Source organism: Notolabrus celidotus, chromosome 12, assembly GCF_009762535.1.
Source record: "Notolabrus celidotus isolate fNotCel1 chromosome 12, fNotCel1.pri, whole genome shotgun sequence".
Lineage (NCBI taxonomy): Eukaryota > Metazoa > Chordata > Actinopteri > Labriformes > Labridae > Notolabrus > Notolabrus celidotus.
Window position 1 is genome coordinate 4,882,917 of NC_048283.1, and position 25,463 is coordinate 4,908,379.

The window sequence follows — 25,463 nt, forward strand, 5'->3', positions numbered from 1 at the left end:
ACAAATCTTCATCTTCATATACATACAATCATAGTGAACCCCTCATGATTTTGAATGTCACAGAGTCTTGAAATGGGTAAAAGGAGCTTTAGATATGCTGTTCCTGCAGCCTGGAACCTGCTGCATGAGAGCCTGAGTTTATGTGAGCTTGTCTCTTTAAATGTGTTTAAATGCAGACTGAGGGCTCTTGAGGAAGATGCATCAGTTTGTAAATGCTTTGACTGATGACTTTTGTTTTCTGAAACCCATGATATGTTTTAGAATTCTGTGTTGTTTGTCTGTAACTTTGCTGGAATGTGTTGCTGCTGATCTTGGCCAGGACACACTTGTAAAAGAGATTTTATACTCAATGTGGTTTTCTCCTGGTTAAACAGATTCAATAAAAGAAATGTCTTCCTCCCTGTACCTCATGAAAATCATTTCTTTAACTTTATAGATCAACCCACTCGATTTGTGTTTTTATATCCTTGTTATTATCTTATCACCATAGGCTAACCATGCTGTATTCCTGTGTGTCCTGCTCTTATTTGTCATGCACTTAGAGCCAGTTTGATAATAAAGTAAGGTATATGTGGGTGAAAATGTGTGTTTTCACATGTATGACAGATATATGGGACACAGTGATATTAAACATAATCTAGCTCTGTTCTAATGAGGCTCTACATTGGTTAAAAAAAACACACAACTTCAATTAATTATAAAGTAATAACTCAAATCTTACCATAAGAGAAACCACAGTTGTTTCCCTTACTTGAAGAGGATCCCTTTGAGAGTGTGATGAGATGTTTACTATAATCAGGTGGTTGTTGTTGTTGTAATCACACTTCAGCAGTGACTAATCCGCTGCATCGCTGGCCACAGAAACTGAAAAATGACACAAATGAATCACATCTGTGTACACCTCTAAGAAATCCTCATGCCTCTAATTATTGTAGGTCAGCTGAGTTGAAAATATTTACCGCTTAGAGAAATGTATCAGCATATTTACACAGTTTGAAGTCCATTATGTGGATGTTTGTGTTTTTAAAGTAAATGGCACCCATCGTGTGCAACTCAAACCTTTGTGTTTGGACTGTATCTGCTGCGATGACTAATAAATTACATATTAAGAGATTTGTGAGGGTGGAAAAAGTGCCTTCCTGCAGGTAAATGAGCTGTGAAGTACACATTGTACCTTCACCTGGCGGCGGATGTGAGTGTTTAAAAGGTTAATAGGGTAATCTTGTCACATTGTGAACACTGCTGTGTCAATATTTTAACAGCAACATGTGCTCCCCTTTGACCCCTTTTAAGTCTTGCTGTACACATTTAAAATTCTGCTACTGAGTGAGTCCAGCATGTAAATACAACACGGCAGTGCACAGCGAGAGTAAATGAATAGATCTGTACTTAAGTGTTGTTATTGCAGCACCCTCTAATGCAGGCAGGGAGGCTTTTTTCAAGTTTGGCAGGCGGCCTGCTGGCTTCTGTTTTGCAGGATATAATAGCCATCCTATTATCTATGCAAAAGCCAATGGTTTAATTATAATGGCTTTTTGTAAATCTATTTCCACATGGATCCAAACCAATGTGCAAAATCTGTGGAAATAAAAAAAGAGAGAGTAGAGGGGGCTGAGTCAAGAGCTGACTCTGTCCTTTGCTGAAAAGCTTTTGCTGTATTACTAATTAAAAAGCCTAAATCGCACACTGCTGAAACACACTGTGTGCGATGATTCGAGTGGGAACAAGTTTAACAAAGCTTTTATCAGGAGGTCCATTATCTCTGTGTTTAATGCTTTTGAGACCTCTCACCTCCTGCTTTTAAAACCTGGTTCATCGAGGACTCATGAAACAAATATCCTCAATTTCCTTAACAGGCGGCACCGTTCTTCTATCTCTAAAGATACAGTATAAACACTTTTCAGCAACACTGATTTTAAATAATCTCACATGAACCTGCACAAAACAAACCATAAAGTCAAGTTTATGAGTCATGTGAGATTTTGCATGCCCCAAATAGTGATAGTGACAATTTGGTGTCTGTTTCACATGAGTCTCATACGACTTGGTGCGTGTGTTATTTAAATAAACTTATTATTAAACTGATTCAGCCTCTGGTGGGACAAAGCAGTGTTTCTTAGAAAGCTCCAGTAGTGAAAGCAGTATTCAGATCTTTATCTGGAGTAGTTCTCACACCACATTGTGAAACACTCCTCTAAAGATAGTCCTGTTTCAGTTTTAGCCTCAGAGAGAAGATTCAGGTCCCTCAGACCACGCTGAACTGCTGCTAACATGTACAGTCATGGCCAAAGGTTTTGAGAATGACACAAATATTACATTTTCACAAAGTCTGCTGCTTCAGGGTTTTTAGGTGTTTTTGTCAGATGTTTCTATGGTATAATGAAATACAATTAGAAGCATTTCATAAGTATCAAAAGCTTTTATTGAGAATTACACAGAATTCATGCAATAAGTCAATATTTGCAGTATTGACCCTTCTTTTTCAAGACCTCTGCAATTCTCCCTGGCATGCTGTCAATCAACTTCTGGACCAAATCCTGACTGATGGCAGTCCATTCTTACATAATCAATGCTTGGAGTTTGTCAGAATGTGTGGATTTTTGATTGTCCACCCGCCTCTTGAGGATTGACCACAAGTTCTCAATGGGATTAAGATCTGGTGAGTTTCCTGGCCAAGGGCCCAAAATCTTAATGTTTTGTTCCCCGAGCCATTCTGTTATGACTTTTGCTTTATGGCAAGGTGCTCCATCATGCTGGAAAAGGCATTCTTCATCACCAAACTGCCCTTGGATGGTTGGGAGAAGTTGCTCTCGGAGGACGTTCTGGTACCATTCTTTATTCATGGCTGTGTTTTTAGGCAACATTGTGAGAGAGCCCACTCCCTTGACCGAAAAGCAACCCCACACATGAATGGTCTCAGGATGCTTCACTGTTGGCAAGAGACAGGACTGATGGTAGCGCTCACCTCGTCTTCTCCGAACAAGCCTTCCTCCAGATGCCCCAAACAATCGTAAAGGGGATTCATCAGAGAAAATGACTTTACCCCAGTCCTCAGCAGTCCAGTCCCTGTACCTTCTGCAGAATATCAGTCTGTCCCTGATGTTTTTACTGGAGAGAAGTGGCTTCTTTGCTGCCCTCCTTGACACCAGGCCATCCTCCAAAAGTCTTCGCCTCACTGTGCGTGCAGATGCACTCACACCTGCCTGCTGCCATTCCTGAGCAAGCTCTGCACTGGTGGTGGCCCGATCCCGCAGCTGTAACACCTTCAGGAGACGGTCCTGGCGCTTGCTGGACTTTCTTGGGCACCCTGGAGCCTGTTTGGCAACAATTGAACCTCTCTCCTTGAAGTTCTTGATAATTTGATAGACGGTTGACTGAGGTGCAATCTTACTCGCTGCTATAAACTTCCCTGTTAGGCCCTTTTTGTGCAATGCAATGATGGCTGCACGTGTTTCCTTGCAGGTAACCATGGCTAACAGATGAGGAACAATGGTGTCATGCACCATCTTCCTTTTAAAGTGTCCAGTCACTCAATCATGACAGATTGATCGCCAGCCTTGTCCTCATCAACACCCACACCTGTGTTAATGTGTGTGACACCTGTGTGTCATTGAAATGATGTTAGCTGGTCCTTTTGTGGCAGGGCTGAAATGCAGTGGAAATGTGTTTTTGGTGATAAAGTTCATTTTCAAGGCAAAGAGGGACTTTGCAATTGATTGCAGTTGAGCTGATCACTCCTCATAACATTCTGGAGAATATGCAAATTGCCATTATAAAAACTGAAACAGCAGACTTTGTGAAAATTAATAGTTGTGTCATTCTCAAAACTTTTGGCCATGACTGTATGTCCATTAAGAGACTGAATAACAGGGGATGTGGGATGTGCCGAGGGGTCGTGAGACATGTCAACATGACGCCGCTGTTAAAGTGTTGAACTGGATTCCTGCTGTGTTCTCTAATGAGTACGATGGAGTGTGTTTGAGTCTAAAACAGATCTCCATATAGAGACATTTAAGCAAATCTTATCTTCAATTAAAAGTACAAAGTTCATTAAACCTTTTTCATCTCTCACTCTAGAGAACTTTATTTAGTTTACCTCTACTTAGACTCTGAAGAATGTATTCTTTTTGTAGTCCAGGGAAGGATTTTGTTGTGAAAGCATGAAGACTTCAGGTTGCTGATTTGGCTCGGTCGGTGGAGCAGGTGCCCCATGAACAGAGGCCCACAGGACTGAATCCTGGCCCTGATGGTTTTTGGTTCTTGTTATCCCCATTTACTGTATAAAACATTCACATAGTCTAAGGCAGGGGTTCCCAAATTGTGGGTTGGGACCCCCTGGGGTATCACAAGATGTCTTCCAGATGTTTCTTTTTTTTTTAAAGTAATCTAAATTTGCTTATTTTAACCATTATTTTAAAAATATTGCCAAAAATATTAGTTACATTTGAAATAAAACCCAGCAAATAAGTACATTTCATTAGTTTTCTGCCTTTCTTTGTTGCCAGATGACTCCTCACATTAGGGTTAGGATTAGCTAACAGTTGATTAACAAAAGGATCAGTAGCAGCAGGTTAATTCACAGCAGCACAGGAAACACAGCCACATGTACATGCAGGTAAAGTCATTCTGAAGTATGAAGCAACATTTAACCTCAAGGGATAGTGGGGGTCACAAGTCTTTGGCACCTATATTTTAGGGGTCGCGGGTTGAAAAGGTTGGGAACCCCTGGTCTAAGGGATGTCCCCCATTGGTTTCTGAAGTGGAGTTTTGAAGCTAATGATGGGAGTCGCCATATTGGACATGCTGACTCAACTTTGAGTTTACCTAGAAACAGATGAGGCTCTTTGAAAACAGCTAGAACACGCCCACCTGTTAGTCAGTTAAACCACCACAACCCTCATTATGCAAAAATACACATAACTCTTAGTAACTTCAAAACAGATGAGTTAAAGGATACACACACTACCAGTCAAAAGTTTGGACACACCTTCTCATTCAAGGGTTTGTATTTATTTTAATGATTTAAAACACTGTAGGTTAATACTGAAGGCATCAAAACTATGAAAGAACATATATGGAATTATTTAATTAACTTAGATAAGATTCTGTAAAGTAGCCCCCTTTTTCCTTCATGCATACTCTTGGTATTCTCTCAGTCTGCTTCATGAAGTGGTCTCCTGGAATGGTTTCTAATTAACACGAGCCTTGTCAAGAGTTCATTTGTAGAATGACTTGCCTTCTTAATGTGTCTGAGACCATCAGTTGTGTTGTTCAGAGGTAGGGTTAGTACACAATGGATGGCCCTATTTGACTACTGTTGTAATCCAGATTATGGCAAAACCAGATTATTTCATAGTTTTGAAGTCTTGTGATGTTGAAAATAATTAAAATACATAAAACAGTGAATGAGAAGGTGTGTTCAAACTTTTGACTGGTAGTGTAGACCCAGCACACTTCCTATAAGAGGTAATAAAAGCCTGAAGTTACAGCAGGAGGAGTCATAATGAGGAACACCAAACTGAAGCAGATAAATGATATGAAGTATATTTTATATGAGCTGAGATATATGACTGTAAAGCTTTATAATCTCGTGTGTGTGTGTGTGACATAAATGCAGGCGAGAGCTGAGGCCTGGAGTTAACAGAGGATCACTGAGCAGATGTAAATATTTGTGGATGTTGTGGGTGTTTGTGAGCTTGCAGTCAAACACAAAAAAATCCCAGACAGAGCCTACAGAGCCAGTTTCTTTTTCTCACAAGCCGACCACAGTGTGTTTTATTGGGTGCTTCAGTAATACAAGTGCACAACAAACCACTCTGCAATTGCAGAGGTGGCGGGTAGCCAGTAAATATACAAGTCCTGCCTCTTTCACAGGCAGACCTATACTTTTGTGGTCTGCCTCAAAAGCCTTTGAAAAAATACATACAGTACAAACAAAATCAGAGGAAGTTAAAAAGCATGAAGGATCCATTGACGCAAACCGCTCTGTTCCATGCAGATAACATATCGATGACAAATACCAAATAAAAAACAAAAACAAAGAGCAAAATAAAAGCATATATTCTGCATGTTTGTTCCAGGTGCTGCTAAGAAAATGAGAATACATACTGTATAGCCAGAGGACAATGCGCATGATAATTATAATATTCTGTGTTTTTTTTCTCCAATACAATACTTCCAACATTCAGATATTGGAAAATAAAAATCCCAATCTACTCTTTGTATAAAAAAGAAGCTTTCAAGTCAACAAGGAACAAAGGACATTTTTTTTTTCATGTTTAGTTTGTTTTTTTTGTTTTTTTTTTAACACAGAAAAAGGTAGATAAAATGTTGGGGAGGGGGAGGAAGAGGATTGGGGAGACGGGTGATAGGAGGGCGGGTTTACCGTTGCACTTAGTGAGTGTGCTTTGACAGACTAATAAGGGTGAGAGCGAGAGGTAGAGAGAGGTACAGTGAAGGGAGGTAAAGGGGGGGAGGGTTCTCGGCAGGGGGGGAGTCTATGTGGCGTATCTCTTCGTCCATTGTTTGGCTATTCTGTCATGCTCTGTTCTGTTGGTCAGGTACTGTGTGGCGATGCTTCCCACCAGAGGGTCGGCTGGAAGAAACCAAGACAGACAGAGAGAATAAATCAACACATGAAATCATTCAGAATCTCAAACTGTGAAGCAGCAGGAACACACAGACTTGTGGAAAGCTTGAAGCCGTCCTGTGAGGGAGAGCGTTGCATATCTGAAACACGAGCCGTAACGAGGTTCCACTGTCACTCCGCCTTTGTACTCAGACGCTGAACTCCTTCCTGGCGTGGTATTGGTGTCCCAGTGTGTGATCTCACATTGAATTACAGTGTTGTGGACGGTGTGTAAACATACAGCGGGAGCACCACATACACACTCACAGAGACGAGCACACACAGCTGTTCCGCCCTGCCAGCTCTGACGCTCCACACGGCCACCACCTCAGTGACTCCCTCTGACAGCAGACCACGACTTCGCCGCACCTTTCTTCCTCCGTGCATCAGTGCCTAATAATACATAAACACCCCCGCCTTAAACGGGAGGTGTGTAAGAACCAATGGAAGATGTCTCATCTCAGTGACATCAGTCATTGGTTTCTCAAGAGGAGGTATGAAGCACATGTGAACCCCAGCTGACATTCCTCTGACGGCCAAATTCCACTAGATCAGGTGGAAGTCCCGTGTCAACTGTCTACTGGCAAAGAGGTGGCAGCTACAACTCACCTACCTCTCAGACAAATCAACCACGCCCCTAATTATGCTTCATTATGTAGTACTCATATGCATAATAAAAAACATGTGGTCTGTGAGGATAAAGACACGAGGCGTACACGAGGCCAGACATGTTTGTATCGTAGAAATGACTAAGCCAACCAGGAAGTGTTTCCTACACACAAACAATTATTTTGACATCATTGTTTGTTGATTTCATCAGAAGTATAACCCAAGGATTCTTGTGGAGAAGGTCAGATCCTAAAAAAACACTGTAAAGGACCAATTTGTAGTGTTTTTGTGAACTTTATGCAGATGACTGACTCATATTATAACAAATGTAAATGTGTTCAAAGATTTTAAACAGCTGATGATCAGGATGGATGCAGAAAAATGCACATTTACACCTCACATGTATCTGCAATCATGTTGTACAAACCATAATAAGGTGTAAGGACTCAAAGCAGCTGTAGTTAGGAAGTCTCTCTTTAAAGCTGCTGTGAGGAACTTTTGTTTTGTATCGATTCTGGCGCCCCCCTTGTGGACAAAGTGATACCTCTTATCTCTTGTCCTATTCATGCAAAAGTAGTATTTTCAACAAAAACCTCATCCTGTTGTCTTTTAACAGTCAACTTTATCAGGCAATGTGATTATTTTCCATGAAAACAGTCAAATAAAGGCTGTTTCTGAAGTGAGATGTCCATCATCTGCTCAGGGCGGTTTCAGGCATTAAAAATGACAACAGAGAAGGTGTCAGTGTTGCTGCTGATGGTCTTGTTTGTTATTAAAGGTCATAAAGAGGCATCGGTATCATTTTCAGTCTGTTTCTCAGCCAGTTCAGAACTCCTCACAGGGCCTTTAAAGAAAGTTGCATTACAATCCTGGTTACAATGCTGCATGAATCAAAAGGCACACATTTTCCTTCAAATTTAACATTTAAAACTGAATTATTATATGTAGTGCAGTGTTTTAACCATAGACTGTATTAATAATGGACGTAGTATCCATGACGTCATCCATCTGTTTCTGAAGCGCTGTTTTGAAGCCAATCGTCAGCGGGAGCCATATTGGAAATGCTGAAGTCAACCTAGACTAGACATGTTTCTAGAGGTTGCTTTTCACTTCCACTGACAAATACTAATGCAAAGCAGCGCACTCTTCTGTATAGAGGCATGACGATATGGAATGATCTTCCATCTGATATTACCATTGATTATTGCACATCAACCGTTTACTTAATCATTTACTTACCTTGAATACTGTCTGCACCTTAAATATCATTTGCACTGTTTTCTATTTTCATTTTCACTGTCCATTTTTAAACTGTCACTGCACTACCTGCACTGTGTACATAGGCTGTTTTTATAGAACTGTATTTTATTGTATTTTATATTTAAATCTTATATTTAAAGCTGCTGTGAGGAACTTTTGTTTTGTATCAATTCTGGCGCCCCCCTTGTGGACAAAGTGATACCTCTTATCTCTTGTCCTATACATGTAAAAGTAGTTTTGTCAACAAAAGCAATATCCCGTTGTGTTCAACAGTCAGCTTTAACAGGCAATGTGATTATTTTCCATGAAAACAGTCAATAAAGGCTGTTTCTGAAGCGAGATGTCCATCATCTGGTCTGACACCTACCCCCTCAGGGCGGTTTCAGGCATTAAAAATGACAACAGAGAAGGTGTCAGTGTTGCTGCTGATGGTCTTGTTTGTTATTAAAGGTCATAAAGAGGCATCGGTATCATTTTCAGTCTGTTTCTCAGCCAGTTCAGAACTCCTCACAGGGCCTTTAAAAGCAGGAAGAGAGAAACAGCATCTTGTTTTTTCCTGTATGTCTCGTATATACAGTGAACATTGACAATAAAAACCTTTGAATCTTGAAACCAGTTCAATCAGTAAGACAGTGATGGTGTGGGTATTGTTGTTATTATTGATATTATTAGTATTAATGATAGTATTCAATTGTTTTAGTCAGAGTATGAATTAGTATGAACTTTTATGAGAAAGTGTTAAAGTGTTATTGTTTTACTTTTGACTTGGATTTTTAAAAAATGTAAATTGCGTGTGGATTGTACAAATTTGCATGAGTGGACCCCAGGAGGAGTAGTTGCTACCTTGGTTGTAACTGATGGGGATCCAAATAAATAAATAAAAAACCTAACTGCTGTTGAGGTAAAGAGGTGGGCTTTAAGCCTCCTAGCCAACAGCTACAGTGTTCCCTCCTGTCAATCAAGTCAGCTGTGCCTCTCTTAATATCTTCGAAATTGCCATGTTATGAAAAAATTCACCTCCTGAATGAGAAATGAACTATCCAGACTACACTCTTTTTTTGCACCAGGCTGTAAACATGTTTATTTCTGCTGTAAAGATCTTTTTTACTGAATTGGTGTGTATGTGGTTTCCATTACTTCTGGAGCCAGCCTCAAGCAGACACTCGATGAACTGCAGTTTTTAACACTTCTGGACGGAGGTTGCTGCTTGTTTTTGGCGGTATTTTTCCATCTACATTTGCTGTGATTGATTATAGGAAAGATCTTCCATCATAAATACTATCCTTTCATATCAGATCTATCAGTATCCTGTAAGTCATGTTAAAAGCTGACCTGTCCCCCACAGGAGTAAAGACCATGCAGAGTTGGACGGGCCAGATTTAGGAAAGCAGCTCACATGACAGGTGAACAGATCTATTGTGAGTTCATCCTCAGGTCTTGGCTGGTCTCCATTATGCCCTCAAACATTTAACTTATAATCGCTGCGTGAAATAAGAGCACAAATCGACCTTTCACTTCTTCAGCTGTGTGGACACTGACCCGATGTTTCCTCCACCAGCTCCAGGTTTTCACATTTTTACATTCTTCTCCAGCGTCCAATCATTCCCTTTACAGCCTCAGACTTTTCTTTAACACAGCTAAACTCACACGTCTTGTTTTATTTTTTTAACTCTCTTGCAGTTTTTCATAAAGCATCCCCCCGTGGAGCTCCTCTGCGAGCAGCTCGCTGCTGTGAAAATGTGCTTTTATTATTTACAGCTTCTGGCTCCAGACTGAGCCAAAGATCTGTCAAGTGTTGGACGGCCTTGGGAAACAATGGAGGTTTGAATTGGTCATGGATTACTTAATGCACCATAAATAGTCTGGAAACGTTCATTTCAGCTGTGACAACATGAAGTTTTTACCTTTAGTGAAAATAAACAGGAGAAGAAGAGAAGGAGCGGCAACACTGAGTGAACGTGGAGGTTAGAAAGAGCTTGTCACGCCACCTGGGTCAACACACCTCACACCAGAGTCTCATCATAAGTACTGTGTATGAAGCATCACGGCGTAATTCCACCAGATCCGTGTCCGGTCCATCTGATCCGTCACGGCACCGGGTCTGATCGGTTTCTATTCTAGTCAATCTGTTAACTTCCACTGGATCCACTCCGTTGCGTTCTGTCTGTGTCTCTGATCCGGCAGGTCGGAGCCCTCCGGATCAGATAGGCAAGACTCTCAACAGAGGAGATGGGGCGGGACAGTTGGACCGCAGTGGATCAGAGACAGACCGGACACAGATCTGGTGGAAGTCCTGTGTAAGAAGCATTCAGGTGCAGATCTTACCTGGGTTACAGTCTGTGAGCAGGGAGCAGATGGACAGCAGCACCTTGGAGATGGTGAGGGCGGGGCTCCAGTTGTCCTTCAGGATGTCCAGACAGATCACGCCCTGACTGTTGATGTTGCAGTGATAGATCCTCGTACGAAAAGTTACCTGCAGACACACAAGTACTCGAATTTAGAAATATGTTTACACATCTTAAACATAGATCATACTTTTCTTAGCGAACACCTTTATATTTCATGTTTGCCTGCTTTGTGTGGTAGTCGTGTAATCGCTCTGAATTAGCATTTCTTTGAATTATTCCCGTGATTTTTCAGTTGTTTCTCTACTTGTTTTTTACATTTTCACCCTTTGGTCCTCAGCCAAGGCTCTGATCGCCATCCCACAGCTGTGGCTGAGGACAAAAGGTGACCGGGCTTCTGGAACAACCTCCCCAAGGAGATCCGATTGAACACCTTTATCATTTTATCCTCTTTTAAAAACACACTTTTATCGATGTGCTTTCACAGGAGATGTCACCTGAGCGTGTTTTAATTCAGACGTTTTATAATTTATCAGGCAGTATTTATCTTTGTTATATTATATTTATTTGTTTACTACTACTAACAGTCATTATATATACATATTTATTTTTTATATTGCTTAATCTGTCATAACCAAACCATAATCACACCATGTCAACCTGTCACTACTGAACCATTTTTAATACTGCCTGTAATTACCACTATTTACATCATTTGTAACATTTTTATATAACTTAAACTTGTAAATTTGTATTCTATCTATATTCGTCTATTTTATTTTTACTTATTGAAACCTATTCTTGATTGTATGTCTGGGTTGCTGCAACAACCAAAATTCCCCCCAAGGATCAATAAAGTAATATCTTATTTTATCTTATCACTGGCAGGTTTTTACCCTCCTTATTCTTTTTATTCCTTAATATTTTTATATTTCTGATCTTTTAATTGTTTTAATCTTTTAAACTTTATTGTTTTTAGCATTCCAACATTGTTTTTCCATCGGATCGGGGCGGCGTCTGCAGTGATGCGGGCGCTGTACCGGTCTGTCGTGGTGAAGAGAGAGCTGAGCCAGAAGGCAAAGCTCTCAATTTACCGGTCAATCTACGTTCCGACCCTCACCTATGGTCACGAGCTGTGGGTAGTGACCGAAAGAACGAGATCGCGAATACAAGCGGCCGAAATGAGCTTTCTCTGCAGGGTGTCTGGGCTCAGCCTTAGAGACAGGGTCAGGAGCTCGGACATCCGGGAGAGACTCAAAGTAGAGCCGCTGCTCCTCCGGATCGAGAGGAGCCAGATGAGGTGGTTGGGGCATCTGGTTAGGATGCCTCCCGGGCGTCTCCCTGGGGAGGTGTTTCGGGCATGTCCGACTGGGAGGAGGCCACGGGGAAAGCCCAGGACATGCTGGCGAGACTATGTCTCTCAGCTGGCCTGGGAGCGCCTCGGTATCCTCCCAGAAGAGCTGGTGGAAGTGGCCGGGGAGAGGGGTGTCTGGGCTTCCCTGCTGAGGCTGCTGCCCCCGCGACCCGGACCCGGATAAGCGGAGGAAGATGGATGGATGGAACATTGTTTTTATCTTAACCTCTTGTCTGAACCTTTTTTTATCTTCCTTTCTGTCATTTCTTCTTTCTGTCACCTCCCTGCAGGTTATTACTTTTTTTATTGTTTTATTCTTTTTCAGTCTTCCTCACATTCCTCTTTTACTGTCTTACAGTTTCTTTCCTATTTGTAAAGCACTTTGTAACCCTGTTTTGTAAAGTGCTAAACAAATAAAGACTATTATTATCATATTATCATTTTCAAAGTTCAGAATGAAGATATTCTCATCGTGAGAAACTTGGACATTATGTACACTACAGGGGCCGTGTTGCGTAACCTTCAGCTGAAAAGACGTACATTTGTGAGAACTGACAACACATTATAACCTCATTGAAATATTTCATCCAGGAGTTCTTTTTCCTCACACTGAGCCTCCTTCTGTGACCGTGGAGAGGAAAAATGTAAGATGACGAAGATGTTTTCCACCATGATCTCATGGAGTCAGTCTTACTTCAGTAGCTTGTGAGGTTGGGACAGAAGCCTTACAGCGGTGCTCATATTCTTTTTCAGAGCACCTCACAGTGTTAGCTTTAATTAATGACCTACAGCCGGGATCACTGCTCTACAGGTACATCACATCTCGGTTAGCAGCAGATGAGGTCAAAAATATGGACGGTGAGTTTGAAATCTTAGAGTAGAGAGTAGAGATCGTTTTCAGAGCGGTCTTCCAGGTTTAGGAGCTTTTTATACCTGAGAGTGCTAAGAGGTGAGACATGGAGGCAGTTAAAACCTCCTCCCTCTCTCTTATTCACATTAACTCTGATGTATCAGCATCAGGAGCAGTGTAATGGGCTCTCTTTACTGCTCCTCTGAGGGACATTTCCCTGCATTTGTCACCACCAGCTGGACGAGTGTGCAGCTGGAAAACACACAGTGCATCTGAAAGCACACTTTTTTTATATTGCAGTCAGGGAAACATTTATTATTTGTTGTTTTGTTTATGACTCTCACTTCATGGAGTCAGTGAAACCCAGCATGTGTTCTCACTAGTGAATCAAAGTGTCCAACAGAGGGCAGTGTGGTGTAGAAACAGAGCAGCACAACAAACAATGACAGTTTTGTTGACACGTTGATTATTGGACTCCAGCATACGAGTGTTAATTAATTTCCCTGTGGCACGGCGTCTCCAGAAGTCTCAGCGTGGTGGTGACGCTGTTTTCAAAGTGGAGAAAACTAAACACGAGCTGCTCCTCAGTGAGTCGTTGGATTTGAACATTTCTACCACGTTTCCAGCAGATGAGATTTTAATGCAAAAAAAAAAACAACATAATCCATCATTTAGAAGTGGAGCAGGAGGGTGGGCATGAAATCTGAACTATTCAACAACAGGAATATGAAAAGCTTTGAGTGCTTTCTTTAAAAACCTCACACCAAGATCTGGAATCATTTACCCTCAGGTTCATACATGTCCATCAAACAGGTGTCTGCTTTTATAGACTACTCTTATTTATGAATCAATCAGTAAACAGACAAAATAAGACGGTGTGGCTTCAGTGAGGAGATACACTTAGGGCTGCTCTTCCATGTTATGTTTAATGATGATGTTGAGGTTATGATCTTCATTGTTGTGTTGAATATTAATAATGTTGTGACATGGAGCTTGTTTTTCACACTTCTTGTGTTTAAAATGTGTGTTTCATGTATTGCTTCCTTGCACTGTCTCCCTGTGTGTTTTAGAATTGATTTGAAGATTTTACTGATTACTTTTAAAGCTCTACACATGGACTTTCTCCTCACTATACAGCAGATCTTTTAGTACCTTACGAGCTGTCTCATGTAATGAGATCCTAAGGGAGAGGTTTGTTGTGCACTCTGAATACAAAAATGAAAACCAAAGGGGACAGGATATTCGCAGTGAGGGGTCCAACACAGTCTGCTGAGTCAGTGAGTTCTTTTAAATCTCTTCATAAAACAAACTTTTATCGGGGCACCGTTGGCCTAGCGGTCTAAGTGCGCCCCATGTACAGAGACCACAGCCCTCGTCGCAGGTTCGATTCCAGCCTCGACCATTCACTGCATGTCCTCCCTCACTCTCTGCTCCCCACATTTCCTGTCTGTCTTCAGCTATCCTGTCCATTAAAGGTGAAAATGCCCAAAAATATAACTTAAAAAAAAAAATGTATTAATAAAGAAAACATACTTTTACCATAGAGCCTTCCCTGATTTTATCTGAATTTTATTTTCAATTTAACCGATTTAAGAAATATATTTTAAAAGAATTGTATTCCTTTCATGTCTTTTAATATGTTTTATTGTTTGATCTTGACTTTTGTGATTTTATGAACAGCTTGTTTTTACTTTGCTGCCCATGTAAAACACTTTGTAACTTGGTTTTTGAAAAGCCCTCTACAAATAAAATAACTATTATTATTCTCTTAGTGTAAATGAATGGCTCTTCATTGTAGTCGGGCTGCACAGAGCATTAACATTTTCAAAAGGAAACTCAAGACCGACCTTTTTAGTCTCACTTTTAACTGAGTTTTATTCTTATAACAGTTTTATTTCACCTTGCTTAATTTATTTATTATATAGATACATTTTAATCACTTTTTTAAGTACAGCATCTTAGTTTATTTTCCTGCTTTAATTTTTTTTTATTGTTTTATTCTCTTATTATTTTATTTTATTTTTTGTGAGTTTAATTTCCTTTGTTGAGTTCTAACATCTTATTTTTCCTCCAGTGTTTCATTATAATACATCATGAAAGCGTTTCCTCAGTTTGTTCAGCAACTTCTTTTTTATTTTTCATTAATTCATTAATTTTATTATTATTTTTGTTGCACATATTGTGTTCTTAATTTAGGATTGGGCTTGGGTTGGGATTAGGATGGGGGGTCTTTTTAATTTTTATATTTTTAATTTATTCAATTTTAAGTTGTTTTTATTTACAGCACTTTGTGAATGAAAAGTGCTTGATGTCTTATTGATAATTGATGGATAGTAACGGTGTCTGTTTTTTTTTCTTGCAGTGATCAATTCTCACAGAAACACCTTTAAATCCGTTAAATCAGGGGTCCCCAAACTTTTTCCTGTGAGTGCCACATAACTTTTCCCTTCTCTGATGGGGGCCGGGGTCAGTTTGTAACAGAAAAAGTGTGACGATTGCAGGGGTGCCTAAACGTAAAACATTTATTGTTTTCCAGAAAGACACACATAACCAAATATTAATAACCCTTTCCGGGATCTTCACAGAAAAAAAAGTCAGGAAATAAAAAATAACACTATTTATGAAATAAATAACACTATTTGTGAAATAAATAATAACCAAATAACCGTCTCTGGTAGGCTATTGTTCAGGGGGCCAAATGTGGAGGGGGGCCGTATCCGGCCCGCGGGCCGTAGCTTGGGGACCACTGCGTTAAATGAACTTACTAACTTAACTTCAACAGCCGCTTGCATAAACCTCACCACCCTGAGCATGGTGTGCAGCTTTCTGTGATTCAGTGAATGAGTTCCTGTCCTCATCACCGTTACCATCCTGATGCCTGACCTGAAACTAGTCATCTTGAAATCCTGAATCTAATCTAAAACAACCGGCTCCTCTCAGCGGATCTGGTCTGCCTCGGCTTGGATGTGAGCTTGACATCTGTTTGGAGCAGCAGTGCAAACACTGGTGTCATTGTCAGGACCAATCAGCAACATCTGGCCCTCCTGACCCCGACCCCTCAGAGGAAACCTCTAATGAGCCTTGGCATTCCCAAAAATTCACACAGGGCAGGACGTTATAAATAACCTGGCTGCCTCTGCAGACGCACACATCGGAGACTGAAACACGTCCACCTGGCGAACATGTCGACTCCTGTTTCACCTCTACATTCTTAATATCGAGTCAGGTTCTGGGTCCAAAAATCCCAAGCCTGAGGTCTGAGCTGCACTGGAGCATTGCTGTAGCGAGGGGGGGTTTGTGGCAGCTACAGGCCGAAGGGTTTGGTGTGTGTGTGAGTGAGTGTGTGTGTGTAGGGGGTTTGGCTGCAGATCACAGTGTGTCAGAGGGGTAGGGAGGTTTTGGAGGGGGGCGGAAACACTCAAGTCCCTCTGGCTACAGAGCGCCGGGCCGGGGCCTGTGGATTTGTTTGAGTCTGCTGTCAAACACAGAGCTGGTGGTTACACGGCACAAAGAAGGAGGAAGACTGGGAGAAGGAGGGGAGTGCATAACAGAGAGAGAGAGAGTGAGAGAGGAGAGAAAATGAAGGCCAAGTGAAAGGGTAATGGGGTGCACTGCAAACTAAAGGGAGATGGGCTCTGACGGTCTGTGTGTTCAATGATTAAATCCACTCGACGTCCTCAGAGTCCTCTGCAGACAACACACGATAAGACGGGAGAGGAGTCTTCAGACGCGGTTGTAAATGGAAGGTCAGAACTCAACGATTCTTCAGAAGCAGAAGTGTTGAAAAGTGCAAATGAAGCTGAAAAGCTGCAGCGCTGATTCTTCCCTTCAGAGAAGACACCACTGTAATACTGCACGCTCTGCCAGCATATCACCATTACTTCACTCAACGAGGGCTTCATTTTCTCACATGGTGCTGTCATGAATGTACATTAAAGCCGCACAGAGTCAGCCTGGAGAACAAGAGCTAGTCCTAGTGCTCATGAATCATTTATTTAAATGTGAGTCTAACTGAGCAATAATTACATAACTTTAATTTCTATGACAGGCTTTGTTTGTAAGATTTATGGTTTAGTTGAAGGTTTATTTTCCTCACTGGCTCCCTGACTGTCAGACCATCTTCTGCTGAATCTTCTGCAGAGTCAGAACCAAACATGGAGAAGCAGGTTTCAGCAAACTGGTCTCAGGCAGAGGGTTCATCTGTACCTCAACTATCAATACTACCATAGACTGAGCTTGACTACAGTACAGGTAGCTCGCAGGGTGGTGATGAAAGAGCTACACATCTGCACAGAAACTGCACGTTGCTGAACACAAAGAAGAGAGAGTCTCCCAAAAACAGACTGCGTCCTCCACACCGGTGCGACTTCAATCAAACCTTATTTATAAAGCCCCAAATCACAACAAATGTCATCTGAAGACTCTTTCAAACAGAGCAGGTCTAGACCGTACTCTATAGGTGCATTTCGACCAAGAGTTCCAGGGTCTTTTAGCCTCCAGAACTACTTTACCCAGAACTAAAATGTTCCTGTGCCCCTTATTGTTGGAGGCAAAAAGAAAAGCAAATGCACTACACCACCAGACCAGTAGTGGGCAGTAAAACAGAGGTGAAGACCATTCATCACAGATGACACCATAGAAGCAGACGGACAGGCAGGTATCTTTATGAGCAACACAGCAGTTAGCCTGTTAGCATGCAGAGACTCAGCTGGCGCTGTTTTAGATGGTGCTATATTTCATCACAGATGGATTCACTGAATCAACATGTGAGAGGAGATAAGCGTGAGTAGCAAAGACGTTTTTAACTCAAAAAGCTGTGGCAGAAATCGGCCGGTGTTTTGGTTTAAACGGCAACCCTGTTAACTGTCCACTTTCAGCAAAATGCATCACTCATAAACGTCTTTAGACGATCATTAAATATCTGATAAGGATATATTGAAATCTTAATAAAAACTAAACTAGTTTGCATTCCAAGGAAGTCCCTCTGTTTCAACAGCTGTGTAAACTCCACAAACACTGACACGTTCAGCTGAAGGTCTCCAGTTTACAGGGTCACTTTTAAAACCGGAACACCGGGAGAGATGTATTCACGGTGGGCTGAGAGAAGACTACTGTCACAAGCTGCTAAATCAAGAGAATCACAGCTTCTTCTTTTGAAAAGTACACATACAAAAAAGATAGAAGAAATAAAAACTAATGAAAGAAAGAGAAATCAAGAGAATCACAGATGTGTGTGATGTTATTGTGGACGGCGGGTGGAATAAAAACACTGCGGTTAATCTACCAATCAGAGACGTTCAGCATTGCAGGCCCTGTCCCCTAAAAGTTCCGGGACCTTTGAAAAGTACTACCCCACCTAGCTTTTAAGGGGGGCTTTTATGGGGGGAGATTATCTACTCCTGAACTAAATTTAGACCCTGGGTCCACCGGTCGAAACGCACGTGGTTCAGGGGTGAAGTTCCTCCGGTGGAAAAACGCCTTATGTTACATTATCTACAAAGACCCAACATCAAGACAGGATGAGATCCAGTCCCATCTTACAGACAGGACTCAGTCTGATCTTAATCCACCATGAGCAGAGCACTTTGCAGCATTTAGCAAGTTACAGTGGCAAGGACAAACTTCCTTTAACAGGCAGAAACCTCCAGCAGGACCAGACTCATGTTAGACTTAGATTTTTGTCCAGGATTTTACAGTGGATCCTGACTTCTCACAATCTCAGCTGAAGATAAATTCTTGATTTCTCTCCCTTCGCATTTTTAAAGAAGCCGTGTTTTCCATTCGCTCTGCCTATGAAGACTGGCTTCAATTAATCCTTTGTCATATATTTAACAGCCCATCATGAACACCACACTGTTTTTCATTTACATCACTGTCTGTTTGTCTTTTTCTCTATCTTCTTATGAAAATCTAACCCAGACATTGAGAGAGCTGAGGCTTATAATCACAGGCTGTGTTCTCATGTGTTCTCTAAAACAGGGTTCTGTTGTGTTTGTATGCGACTCACTGTGATTCATTACATGTCTGCAGTTTGATGGGTATTTAGAGATGTCTTGCTGTCAAAGACTGTGCTGATGTCTTGTTTTGTTCGTCTTAAATTATTGCTGGAACATAAATATTGTGTACAAATTATGCATTCACTGCTGTAACACTGTCTCTCTTTGTATTCTGCCTGGAGGACGCTCCTCTATGAGCCCCCGGTGGGTTTCAAGGCAATTTTACTGTAACTCACAATCTCCAGCAACCATGTGTTGTTCTTCTGATTATTTTAAGAGTAAATGAAGTTCAATTAAAAGTAAAACATAATAAACTCAGTCTTGTGGTGTCTTTCAGCTCCCGGTTTTGATTTCCTGGCCTGGATTAAAGTGTTTCAGTTGGTTTTCCCTGCTGTCATCAGGTTCATTTTCCTCCACAGCAGGCAGCTGTTGTCTGTGAGAAAGCTCTGATAAACCCGAGTGTACGCTGCCCGCCCAGCACAGAAACAGAGGCAGACAAAAATAGTGACCAGCTGGTGAACACAGCGGCGCATTAAGCAGCTAAAGAGGCAGACATTTTTCTCAGGAAGTAAAAAGGAGAGTTTGGAGGGATGAGGTAAATCACCAGGTGGACTGAGACATGACTGAATACTAATGTAGCTGTGTGTCTGGGAATCACTCTGCACAAAACTCTGATAAAGTGACAATGTGTGTGTGATTGAAAATGTGTGTAAAAAGAGAGTTGATGTATGCATCTGATGCTAAACAATCCCATTGAACAGTTCATCTGATTTCTGCTGACCTTGGGGGGTTTGAAGGGGTAGTCTGGCGTGAAGGCGATGTCCAGGAAGAAGACTCCTCCCTCGTACACGGAGCCCGGTGGTCCCAGGATGGTCGACCTCCACTCGTAGATATTGTCTCCTTTGGGGCCGGCGCTGCAAGATTGAAACAAAAGAAGTGTTAATATGTTAATCAGCGCTGCGCGTCGGAGTCGACAGCCCGGTGATCAAAGTGCCAGTGGGGCTGAAAGAGATTTGGGGGTCGGAGCAGCTCAGGCGGTAAACGCTCGCTACTGACAAGTTAATGATGGAGATTTGGGAAAACGCTGAAGCCATGGAGGGTTTCAGGGTTTGTAGTTCAAGGCTATTTTAGAAGGATTTAGATTATCTTCCTAATTTTTGATAAGAAGATTAGATTACCTGCTGGTGGGAGTTGAGTTATTAAGAAGCACATACCAGTACACCTGTTCGAGCCTGGTAGTGTTCAGGAAAACCAGAGAATGGAAGTCCTTCTTTAGACTTAATCTACCCACAACATCACATCTGAGTGCTTGTTATAATTTACACTTGATGATTCAATGTAGATCTGGAAACAAAGGAATCTGCTGTGTTGTAATTGCTATTGCAAGAGAGCAGCAATAAAAATCTGGACATTTATCACCAGCTGTTTTAATTCTAATGAATGTGAAGGTAGATTAATTAATAAAAAAACCACTGAGGCTTCAGATACATGATTAAGTCACAACATTTGTACTATTTTTTCTTCAATATGAAATTAAATCCACTCTATTTAAAATGTTCAGATATAATGACTGAAAAAACAAGACCTAATCCATATTCAGTATCCATTAAAACTATTAGAGTGCAGTCCTAACACAGTCAGTCAACCGGACAGGAACATTCAGATTCAGATGTAGAATAAGATCAACTTTTTCAGTCCCATATTGAGTCTGTGATACAAATAATCAGTCAGGCAGACACTCAAGTCAACGTAGGTTTAGTCAGTCAAATGCAACAGCCAAGTGAGGAAGTGCTAAAACTGCAGTTCCTCAAGCATCCACTTGAGGCTGGCTCCAAAACTCAAAGACTCCCCATACACACCAATGGTAGAATGATCGCTTTTACAGCCTGGTTCAAAAAAAAAAATACTGGTATAAAGCTCACTTCTTTATATGAACCAAGCAGCAACCTCCGCTCTCAAAATATGAAGCCCATGTCGAAGTGTTATAAACTGCAGTTCCCAAAGCGTCCACTTGAGGCTGGCTGCAGAAACACCAGAAACCACATACACACACATTCAAAGAAGACGATATTTGCAGCAAAAATAAACATGTTTACAGCCTGGTTCAAAAAAGGGTTTAGGTCTGAATAGCTAATTTCTCTATCGGCACACACTGGGTGAATTTGTTTCTAACGCGACAGTTCAGAAGATATTAAGATTACGAGTTTTGCCCATTTAAGGACATGACTGACTTCATTTACAGGCGGGAACAGTGTAGCTGTTGGCTAGGAGGCTCAAACCCCGCCTCTTTACCTCACACTAGCTCAACAGCAGTTTGGTTGAGTTCAGGATATCCAATATGGCACCCGCCGACAACTGGCTTCAAAGCAGCGCTTCACTAACAGATCTAGTCTATGATACGTACGCCCAATATGTGATGTGATATTTTTTTATAACTCATGCATGTTGAAGATATTGTGATGAACAGTTCTGCATAGATTTGCATAAGTAGGGGAATGGCTGTGTTGACTGACAGGCTGTCTCTGTCTGTTTCTAGGTGGACAGGAAGTTAGGTTGAGTCAGCGTTTCTAATTTGGGGATCCCCATCGTTTGGCTTCAAAACCCGTCCTCAGAATCTAATGGGTGACGTCTCAGATGTTTCATTATACTCTCAGTACTTCTGGAGTTACAGCACGGCAGGAGTCTGTAAATAACTCTTTGTCATCCATCATTAAAAACCCCAGTGGTTTCAGTGTTTACGGTAATCTCAGAGATCCTGAGAATCAGACGTTTGTAAAGGCAAACACAACAAACTGATCCCACGTATGATCCACTTTCTTTCATGAGCTGAGTGTTTACGCTGAGCAGAGTAAGGTCACATCTGTTGTATAGGCTCAGTAATTAATGCCATTTCCATATTAAGGCCTCCCCCCCACCTCCCTCTGCTGTTTGTGGAAAGACCCAGATCTGGACCTGAGCCAGGAGGAGACCGGGACAATGTCCAGATCACAAAGACCGGGACAATGAACAATCCCTGCGATTTCATGTAATTACCAGGGGCGTGTTTAAAGCCAACGCTGAGCTGCTGGCAGATGTGCTGACAAACATGTGTATGTGTGTGTGTGCGTGTGAGTGTGTGTGTTTGTTTTCACTCAAGGCTGCCGCATTACCGTAGAACCGTTCTCTTTTATTCAGACATAAAGCAATAATGTGAGACACAGATTTCCTGACAGTGTAATAACCTCAAACAACAGACTGTTAAAAGCAGCATATGGCTCTAAGCATGCCCTTGAAAATAGATCACTCCCCATAAATAGATACCAGACAGTAGACGCTTCCTTCCTCCGTCAGTGTCAACACATGCAAATTTCAGCTAATCTACTTTGCCACTCTTTCACTCTGCCCCTCGCTTAAGCCTGCTTTAATTAGCTAATTATGATTACTTCTTCTCCGGGGAATTACTTCAAAATACAGTGTAGATAAGGACGCCGCCGATCTGGACTCGTGTTGTTTCAGACACAAAGAGAATCTCGGGCTTCTTCTTACTGTAAGAGCGAACGTATAATCACAAAAGCAGAGGATGAATGAGAAGCATGCTGGACGATGTTACAGCATATAGTTGTCTTTGTGGATCTAATACTTAGCTGTAATTGATAACTTCCACCACACACACATGAAGTGGTTTGCTGCACTCACACCGCAGCTAAAAAAACCCAGATGTTACACAGGAACAGAACACATGTCAGGGCGCTTCATTTACCAGGGTTCCCACTCTTTTCCAGAGATCATTTTCCAGGACATTTCCAGGACATTTTCAGTGATGATCAAGCTGGTATGGAAGGCTAAATTGAGTTCCTAATTTAGTTCCTAAATAGTCTTATATGTTCCTCTCAGTGGAAGTCTACATTGAAAGACGTGCAGTCTATGGTTAGATGAAATCATCTCTTACAACCACAGATGTACAGCACTACATTAGTGCAACCAAGTAACAATGATGGCCAACTCTCATCCCAGCTTTCTCTTTTCTCAATAAATATAAAATGAGCTAAGTAAAAAACAAAAGAGCCAGCAAAGGACTCTGGAAGCTGCCTTACTGAAATAAAGAAATAATAATAATAATCAGAGGACCAGTGCATAAATTGACTTAAATAGAACTGAATGACAAAAATGGCCACAAATGTTGAATGGGGATGTGTTTTTTTTTAACTTTGTCAGGTCCCACGCAGTCATGTTGGAATAATTTTCAAGGACAATCTGTGATTTTCCAGGACATTTTACGTTTTCTCCCATTTTCCAGCACTGGAAAACTGGTCAACTGTTTTCCAGGTATTCCAGGTTTTCCAGGACGCGTGGGAACCCTGTTTACACAGTAATGGTTTTGTTGTGTTCTCCAGGCACGAGGGATGTTGCTTTAATAGAGAACGTGATGCCAAATAACCCGTAATTGCCGGTTTTGTTCTCCTCCAAACAAACTTTGTTACATTTTGGTGAGACGGAGAGCAATATCTGAACCGACCAACCTCAGGAAATGACCTAAATATGCAGGGATTTATAGGCACACTGAGGCAGATGTTGATACACGATAGCCAGCAGTTACTTGTGCTTAGAAAGCCTGTCATAACAATATCAAGTGAAGGGAAACCACAGAGAGCTGGTGGTCATGTTCAGCTGTTTCTACATGCCTCTGTTGTGTTATTTGACATACGTTTAATGTGAGGAGAGGAATTCAACATGAGTTTCATGTAGAGATGTCACGTCCGTTTAACTGTGCTCAGTAATGTTTTAGATTTAGGACTAAATTCCACCAGAGCTGTGTCCGGTCAGTCTCCGATCTGTCACCGCATCAGATATGATAGTTTTCTATTCTAGTCAATGTGTTAACTTCCACTGGATCCACTCCGTTGTGTTCCAGCTGCATGTCTGATCTGGCAGGTAGGAGCTCTCAAGATCAGAGACGCAAGACTACTACTTTTGCCGGATGCCGGAGCACGATGCATCAATCCACAGGAAGTCAGGCACCAAAATAAAATGAAAACATCCGGTTAATTTTCAGAATAAAACATTCCGTGTTATCACCAGATCGTATTTCACTTAACTACAACATGTCATGATGAGCGGAGCCAGGCCTGGAGTCAACAGGTCAGAGGTTTTTAGAAGATGATAGAGACAACATGGATGAGGAGAGGAGGAGGAGAATCCTTGATTCAGTGATCACATGACTCCAGCTGTCCGGCGGCCCTGCTCTGTGCTGCGTTCCAAAAATGCGACCGGTGGGTGTTGACGGACGAGAGAGCGTGGAGCCAGACCCAACGGATCGGAGATGGACCGGACACAGATCTGGTGGAAGTCCCATGTTAGGGTTGTCCTCAGCTTCTACTTCTACTTCTCTGACAAACTGATTAGGTCGAGGCAGATGTGTGTCTAACATGAGTCTGGTCCTACTCGAGGTTTCTGTCTGTTAAAGGAAGTTTGTCTTCGCCGCTGTAACTAGCTAAATACTGCAAGGTGTAATGCTCATGGTGGATTAAGTTGGGGTCAGACTGAGTCTTATCCTGTCTTGGTGTTGGGTCTCTGTTCATAAGTTGAAATAGAGTTGACTAGACCTCTGTTTGTAAAAGCGTCTGTGATTTGGCGCTATACAAATAAAGATTGAATGATTGGTTGATTGAGTAATCCACCAGATCATTTCTCTAATATTTCGTGGTCTTGTTAAAGAATCTCTTATGTTTCTGGGCCTTTTTGAAGAACCAGAAATGTGGAAGAATAAAATAAATAGAGCAACAGATGTGACAGAAAGTTGACTCATGTTTCCCAAGCTGAAGAAGTTCCCACAGTCGTTGCGACAGAGTTCAAGCTTCGCAGCGGAGGGTGGTTTGTTTGAGGTCTGATGCCGCAACACCAACACCAACACCAACACCAGCCCAGTTCCTGATGACTGACGAGGCTGGGTCTTTTTTTAGAGAACACACTCGTCATCAATTCCAGCAGCCTGAGTGTGTGCTGAGTGTGTCTGTGGGAAGTAAACCGGGGGGGGGGGGGGGGGGGGGGGGGGGTGAACTTTGGGAGTGCTGGAGGAAGATGAAGTAAAACATCTATATGTTCATTTTTAAAAATCATCCTCAAACACAAATTCAATTTACTTAATTAAATGGATTTATAACTCTGCAGTAAACCAGGCCAAACGTTTCACCTCATCTGAAGTTCTTCTGCAACATCCATCAACAAAAAGTCTGATCACATGAATCAAAGTGTGTTTCCTGCTGGGTTACACTGAGTGAAAGCCTCTTGATTGATCCTGAACAAAGATGAAACAGTGTCTTTCACCAACTTTCACTAAATGTAATAAAGAGCTGGGAGGCTGAAGCGCTTCAAATCCACACATGCCGTGTTCCTACATCCAGTAAATAAAATGTTGGTATTTCTAAAACACAGATTTACAATT

General features: G+C 41.6%; 1 protein-coding gene across 1 annotated transcript in view; it reads right to left on the reverse strand.

Moving 5' to 3' along the window:
* Positions 1–5,742: 5,742 nt before the first annotated feature.
* LOC117822660 (ubiquitin-conjugating enzyme E2 E2) overlaps positions 5,743–25,463 on the reverse strand; it is a 56,525-nt gene continuing 36,804 nt past the window's right edge. Inside the window, exons 4-6 of the mRNA XM_034697508.1 lie at positions 19,824–19,956; positions 10,823–10,970; positions 5,743–6,595 (exon numbers count right to left, since the gene is read on the reverse strand). Of these exons, the coding sequence (XP_034553399.1) occupies positions 6,498–6,595; positions 10,823–10,970; positions 19,824–19,956 (379 nt within the window). The 3' untranslated portion in view covers positions 5,743–6,497. The remainder of the gene's footprint in view (positions 6,596–10,822; positions 10,971–19,823; positions 19,957–25,463) is intronic.